Source organism: Hevea brasiliensis, chromosome 16 (assembly GCF_030052815.1).
Source record: "Hevea brasiliensis isolate MT/VB/25A 57/8 chromosome 16, ASM3005281v1, whole genome shotgun sequence".
NCBI classification, from domain to species: Eukaryota; Viridiplantae; Streptophyta; class Magnoliopsida; order Malpighiales; family Euphorbiaceae; genus Hevea; species Hevea brasiliensis.
The window spans coordinates 61,732,080-61,739,482 of NC_079508.1; the positions used below are offsets into that span (position 1 = coordinate 61,732,080).

Below are 7,403 nucleotides of genomic sequence, written 5' to 3' on the forward strand. Positions count from 1 at the left end.
TGATAGCTGATGGGTAATTGATATAATACCCATCAGTTACAATTTATATCAGCTTTATTTTAAGAGTTATTTTTTATCGGCTAATAACTGATTTAATTTTATTTTTTATTTTGATCATATTTTTTTTATTTAACTCAAAAATTAATATTATTAATACTTTTATACTTTTTATTTATAATTTAACATTTTAATTAACATATTTCAATTTCATTAAAATAATTTTTATTAATAACATAAAATATAAAATATTTATTTATATCTAAAAACTTAAAATTAATGATAAATTTTTTCTTGATCAACGATAATAATTACTTTATTATTTTATCTATACTTTTAAAATTATTTAATTATTTTTTAAAAAAAATTTAATTATTTTCTTATTTCTATAATAAAATAAATAATATAATATAATAAATAATATAATATATTTAATTTAATAATAATATAATCTAATAAATTTATAAATTTATATTTATTTTAATAATAAAATAAATTATATAATATATACTCTTATTAGTCATTTCATATATAACAATAATAGCTAAATATAATTTTCTTAAATATTTAATATAAATTAACTATCAGTTAATAATTATTAACTGTATTCAACAGTTAAACCAAAGAAGTCCTCTATCAATTACTCATCATCTATTAATTTTATTTTTTTAAATTTATCAAATATATAAATTTATTTATTTAAATATTTAACTATTAATTACAACTACATAAATAAACTAAACACCCTCTACAGCCTATAAGAAGGAGGAGAGAGATTGCTACAGCACCCCTTTAACGCCGTTATCTTTTAAGCGTAAATTTATGTGGCGGTGGTGGTGGTGGTGTGGATGGTCCCTAAAACCGATGTTGACTTCTGAGTTCTCCACTTCGATATCATCTTCTCACTGTCTTTGGAGAAATTATATGGTAAATCGGCGATAACCTGTTACGTGCTGTAGCAAACTAATAAAATAAAAATAAACGTATAATCATGATTATTTTACCATGCATTAGACGTTGTTTGCTATATTAGTTTGTTATTCTTTATAGGATGATATCAGTGCTGTATTTTACAATTGTTGGGCCCAATATTACATTATAATGTATAAAGGCGTGGTTTTTTTTTTTTCCATATTCTCACTGGAGTCGGCGTGTATTCCACTTCCGATAAAAGAACACCACATGGAGAAATTTAACACTAAGCACTCTCTCATTAGATGGTGTACTTACTCGCTTTGACAGTGTGTTTGATCTAAAGTTGACCATCTATCGCCTTCAAGTGGTCTTATAAGAAGTAGCCGGTAATAATAAATAAATAAATAATACCATTATTATGGCCTTCCTTGTTCCTTATCTTTATGCTCTTCTCTTGTTCCTCCATTGGACCTCGCCCCATTGCTGCTCCATCCTATTATTCCCTTAATTTATTAAAAAAGAAAAACAAGAAATAAGCCCCATGCTGCTGTGATTGGGCTCTGCGACGAAAGAATAGGAGAAAGATGAAAAGAGATCACCAAGAAAGTTGCGGTGTTGGCGGTGGCATTGCTGGGTATGATACTAAATCTGGTAATAATAAAGGCGAATCTTCGTCGTCAATGGGGAAAGGAAAATTATGGGAAGAAGAGCAAGACCCTGGAGGTATGGATGAATTGCTTGCTGTTTTGGGTTACAAGGTCCGGTCATCGGACATGGCAGATGTTGCCCAGAAGCTTGAACAGCTTGAGATGGTAATGGGTACTGCCCAAGAAGATGGGATTTCGTATCTTTGTTCTGATACTGTACATTATAATCCCTCAGATCTCTCTGGTTGGGTTCAGAGTATGCTGTCTGAGCTTAATCCACCCATGTGTCTTGACGCCTCTGGTATGCTTCAAAATCAACACGATCCTGTTCTTGGTTCTTCCACAGTTACTTTCTCTAATCCTCCATCGCACAAATCGGAAATTTTTAGTGGTGATTATGATTGCGATCTTAGAGCAATACCTGGTGTGGCTGCTTATCCACAACCGGATTCAATATCAGAAAGGGAAAATAGCAGGAAGAGAATGAAAACCTCACCTGGTTCTGATACCAGTAATGCTACCACCTCCAATTCAAATTCTACGCCGCCTCTCTTAGCTGATGCTTCTTCTTCTTCGTTGTCATCTTCCTCACCGCCATCAACAATTATGATTTCAGGCAATTTATCGGAGCCAAGTCGGCCGGTTGTCTTAATTGACTCGCAAGAGACGGGAGTCCGTCTCGTACACACACTATTGGCTTGTGCACAAGCAGTTCAACTGGAGAATCTTAAGCTCGCAGAGGCGCTTGTGAAGCATATAGGCTTACTTGCGGCGTCTCAAGCTAGCGCTATGAGAAAAGTGGCTACTTACTTTGCCGAGGCCTTAGCTCGCCGAATTTACAAAATCTACCCACAAGAATGCCTCGATCCTACGTATTCTGATGCTTTAGAGATGCATTTCTACGAGACCTGTCCCTACCTCAAATTCGCCCATTTCACAGCTAATCAAGCAATTCTCGAGGCTTTCGCCACTGCAAGTAGAGTTCATGTGATCGATTTCGGTCTAAAGCAGGGGATGCAGTGGCCGGCACTCATGCAAGCGCTTGCTTTACGCCCAGGTGGGCCGCCGGCTTTTCGGTTAACCGGAATTGGTCCACCGCAGCCTAACAACACGGACACTTTACAGCAAGTGGGTTGGAAGCTAGCGCAGTTAGCCGGGACTATTGGCGTCGAATTTGAATTCCGCGGTTTTGTAGCCAACAGTTTAGCGGATCTCCAGCCGGAAATGCTCGACCTCCGGCCCCCGGAGGAGGAGACAGTCGCTGTTAATTCCGTATTCGAGCTTCACCGCCTCCTGGCTCGACCCGGTGGGATTGATAAGGTTCTTTCCTCCGTCAAGGCCATGAAGCCCAAGATTGTGACCATTGTTGAACAAGAAGCCAACCACAACGGCCCGGTTTTTCTAGACCGGTTCACTGAAGCTTTGCACTATTATTCCAGTTTGTTTGACTCGTTAGAAGGGTCTGGGTTGGCTGTCCCGAGTCAAGACCTGGTCATGTCCGAGTTATACTTGGGGAGGCAAATATGCAACGTGGTGGCTTGCGAGGGGGCGGACCGAGTTGAGAGGCATGAGACTTTGAGTCATTGGCGAACTCGGATAGAATCGTCTGGGTTTGACCCAGTTCACCTGGGTTCGAACGCCTTTAAACAAGCAAGCATGTTATTGGCTCTATTTGCAGGCGGTGATGGGTATCGAGTGGAGGAAAATAATGGGTGTCTGTTGCTCGGGTGGCATACTAGGCCACTTATTGCCACCTCGGCCTGGAAACTCGGTGGTTAGTAATAATAATTCAACTCAATCAGGTGGTGAGTTAATGTTAGCGAGTCAGTGAATCAAGTGTGTAATTCTAGACCTTTTTATCCTTTTTTTTTTTTTCTCCTTGTTTTTCTTAATGTAATCTTAGAATTTTTTTTTTATATAAATTTTTTAATGAATGAGCATATGTATCTATTTAACTTTTAAAATAAATCGGACCTTTTCTTAGAAGAAAATAAAATTTGGAATATATTAGTTATTTAGTTTTTAGTTTTATGTTTATTTTTTATTTAATAATTATAATAAATTATTGATATTTAACATCAATTAACAACGTTAATAATTAAAGAGGTTCATAATTAATTAATCGTTAAAATTTAAATTACTTTTTTATGAAAAAATAATGGGATAATCGAAAAAAGAAAACACACGCACAGAATAGGCGATAGCCATGCGTACGTGTAGTTTCAAGAAACTCTTCGTCTCATATCATCATGGAGAGGCTGCAGCAATTCACGTGAAGCCTGAAGGCACACTGAGCTCCTGAAAGCCTCTGGGACGAATAATTTTAATGTTTTGAAAATCTAAATGCCAAAAAATTGATTTTCGATCTAAACGTAGTCTGTGTATGGGCAATTCTCATGGCCTGCAAAAGTTACACCAGTTTGAGGGGCGGACCGACCTATTGGTTGAGTGTTGCTACATCATATAAACATTAGATTTTTTTTTTTTAATTACTTTTTAGTTTTTACATACAAACTAAAACATATAAATAACTTGTTTCAGAGACTTACAATTAAGAGAAAATGAATTTTATATATATATATATATATATATATATATATATATATATATTTTGATCAAATTGAAAACTTATTAACTTTCTAAAAATAAAAATAGTCAACTAAATAATATTTTTAAAAAATAAAATAAAATAATATAATTAAACTCTACTTTCAAATTAACAGTTTTTTCTATTTATTTATCATTATTTTGTTATTTTACTTTTTTTTTTTAATTTTTCAATGAATGAATATTATTTACTATGTGAAAGTTACTATAATTTTCATTGATAAGTGACAAAAATTAAATATAAATTGTTATTTTTTTAATATAGGAATTATATTATTCTTTTTTTAGTATTGAAGTAGGATTTTTTACTATTGATGTTTTTAAGAATAATTTTAAATATTAGAAAAATAAATTATAATTAATTTTATAAATATATCCTATTTTAAATTCTTATGTCTTTACATTAAATTTTATCATTTAAAGTGTATAGAGTGAGTTTGCTGGTCTAGGCATAGTTTGAACCTTTTTAAGTTTTTCTAATTATTTAAAATTAATAAAATATATAATTTATAAAATAATAATAAATATATAATAAAAGTGTAATTTAAAATTATTGAGCTTTAACTCTATGATATCGAAATTATTTTTAAAACTGTAACATCTCATGTTTAAATTTTAATAAAAATTAATTATAAAAAAAGTTAATTACTTTTGTGCACTAAACACCCATCATATAAATATCACCTTAATTAACACTTCTTGGGAGTTGATATTTATATTTGTTTGGTCAATTTTTACAATAATTGCATGTGTTTAGAGTAAAAATTACTTCATTCATTCATTGCCATCATTGATCAACTAATATTTTGTGTTAAGTATATATATATATATATATATTAGATGATTCATTTGATCCGGATCAAATCGATCCATTTAGCATCTCTTTTTCTAATGGGTTGCTTTCATTCATTGCCGAGGAGGGCCCGTCAACCCAAATGCAACTTGTCACTCGATTTCCTAAATGAGTGTGACTCTTAATCCTATCATGTTTTGCTTATAATATTAACACCACAAATATATCTATTTTTTTTAAAAAAAAATATATTTCATTTTCTAAACAATTATAATTATATTCCACTCTATTATGATTTAAAACGAAAAAAAAAAAAAAAAAATTTATGGCCGAATAACCTGTTAATAATAATTTTGAAAACACCAACTGGTTAGGCTTGCTATATTCAGCAATCAAAATCTGATTAGAAGTTGAAATAATTTCTGACTTAATAATGAAGTTACAGAAATTAAAGTTAAAGGTAATGTGTTTATTTAAAAAAAAAAAGTTTAAAGTTAATAGGAAAACTAAAGCTTAGCAGACCAAGATAGAATGATGTGATATGAAATTGAGAGAGAGAGAGAGTCCTAGTAAAAGATGTCAATAGAGCTTTCATAATAGGTTGATAAATGGCACCATTTAAGGAGAAGCCAAGTCAAACATAAGATCAGTGGTTTTGATGAAACAACACTACACCCTTAATTTATAATGTAATCTAATTATATAGGATCCCCAATTAATTGATTGGCCGATGGGTCATTGTCTCTCCAAATAAAGCTTTAGCAAACATTTTTATGGAGTTCGATATTGACTTGAGCCACACCTTTACACCTCCACAAACACATTTTTTAAATTCAAATGCTCAATATCCTACTTCTAAAAGCTTCCTTTTTCCATGAGTGCTTAGTATAACACTTGCCTCCAATCTTTGTATAATGCTTAATTTGGTCTATTATTATTATTATTATTTATTCCTCTGCTGTTGGAAAGCTTTGCAATCATTCCTATCAAGTATCAACCCATTACCTACATGCCATATCACCTTAATTAGGAGTCTATGCATGTATAGTTTTGAAGAAATTTTATTGGTTGTATTTGGTTTGATTATGACATTGTAGTCAAATCGAAGAATTGAATTGGAACTTGGAATTGGGTTTCAAGAAGGTTAATTTGATTAATTTTGCTTTATTGTAACTCATATTGAAGTTGACTTCACCGTGTATTTGGATTTTTAATTCCTCCATGTATGACTAAAGATACTTCGATGACTACATTTCGGTTTGAAATTTGTGGGTTGATATTAACAGTTCATTTCGTTGAAATCCTTCTCGTTTTACTCTCCTAATAATGGTTTTTCTTTAATACGGTCCAACCCAGCATTAGATTAAGGCAACTTAACTTCAGATTAAAGAGAAAAAGCCCATTAAACCTTGGAATCCAAACAGACAAATGTTTTGCCCTATGCATATATGGAACTTAGGAATGGGCCAGAGTATCGTTATGGTGAAATGTTTAACAAATATTATCTTCTAATTTTGGTTTGGAGTTTATTTTAGTGTGAGAACAGGTAAATGACATCTATATGAGTTACTCTCCTAATATCAATTTTCATTGGCCCAGACCTTAAATGGTATTATTATTATTATTTTTTAATGTTCTTTGCACATTGTTGCTCGTTGTTTATACTTGTTAGTTTTTTTTTATGTGTAATTTAAAAAAAAATGTCATATTAATTAATTATAAACTTTAAAATATTATGAGATTTTTTTTAATTTTCTTAAGAATTAACATATTATATATAAAAAAATACCTCTAAACTAAAAAATTATAAAATATACGCATATAGATACCATCAATCTTATATTGAGACTATAAAATACATACAAATATAATCACCTTTGATTCTAATAATATATATGATCTATGAATTTACCCTTATTTTTTATTTATTTATTACGTGTGTTCCATATAAAAAAAAAACACAGAAATTGAAATAATAGAATTTATTTTGAGGCATAATATTTAAAATAATTTATTGTTTAATTATATTTATTTTTTTAAATATATATAAATATTTTCTCACATATAATATATATGATTTATATAATTTATGAATACACGAATATATATATATATATATATAGAGTTAAGATTTTTTTCACTCTAAATTAAATAATAATAAATACAATTAAAAATAAATATTAAATAAAAATAATTTTGTAAGTGTTATAAATATGTTTATATTATTATATTATTTATTAAATCAAGATAGAATTATGGTAGATAGAGACTTCTATAATATTTGGTAAAACAAAATGTTACAAGGTTTACCATCTATAAGAAATTCATGCTAATTATATAAAAATTAAAGGTTGTGTCAAATTCTATCTTAATCATGGTAAGTATTACCTTCAACAAATAAATTTAAACATTTTTCAAGTGAACTTGGAAGTTCCTTAATTTGA

At 30.4% G+C, this 7,403-nt stretch overlaps 1 protein-coding gene across 1 annotated transcript; it reads left to right on the top strand.

Moving 5' to 3' along the window:
• Positions 1-1,303: 1,303 nt before the first annotated feature.
• Positions 1,304-3,493, top strand: LOC110654269 (DELLA protein GAI). The gene has a single exon (XM_021810192.2). The coding sequence runs from the start codon at positions 1,497-1,499 to the stop codon at positions 3,336-3,338; it is 1,842 nt and encodes a 613-aa protein (XP_021665884.2). The 5' UTR covers positions 1,304-1,496; the 3' UTR covers positions 3,339-3,493.
• Positions 3,494-7,403: the final 3,910 nt, after the last annotated feature.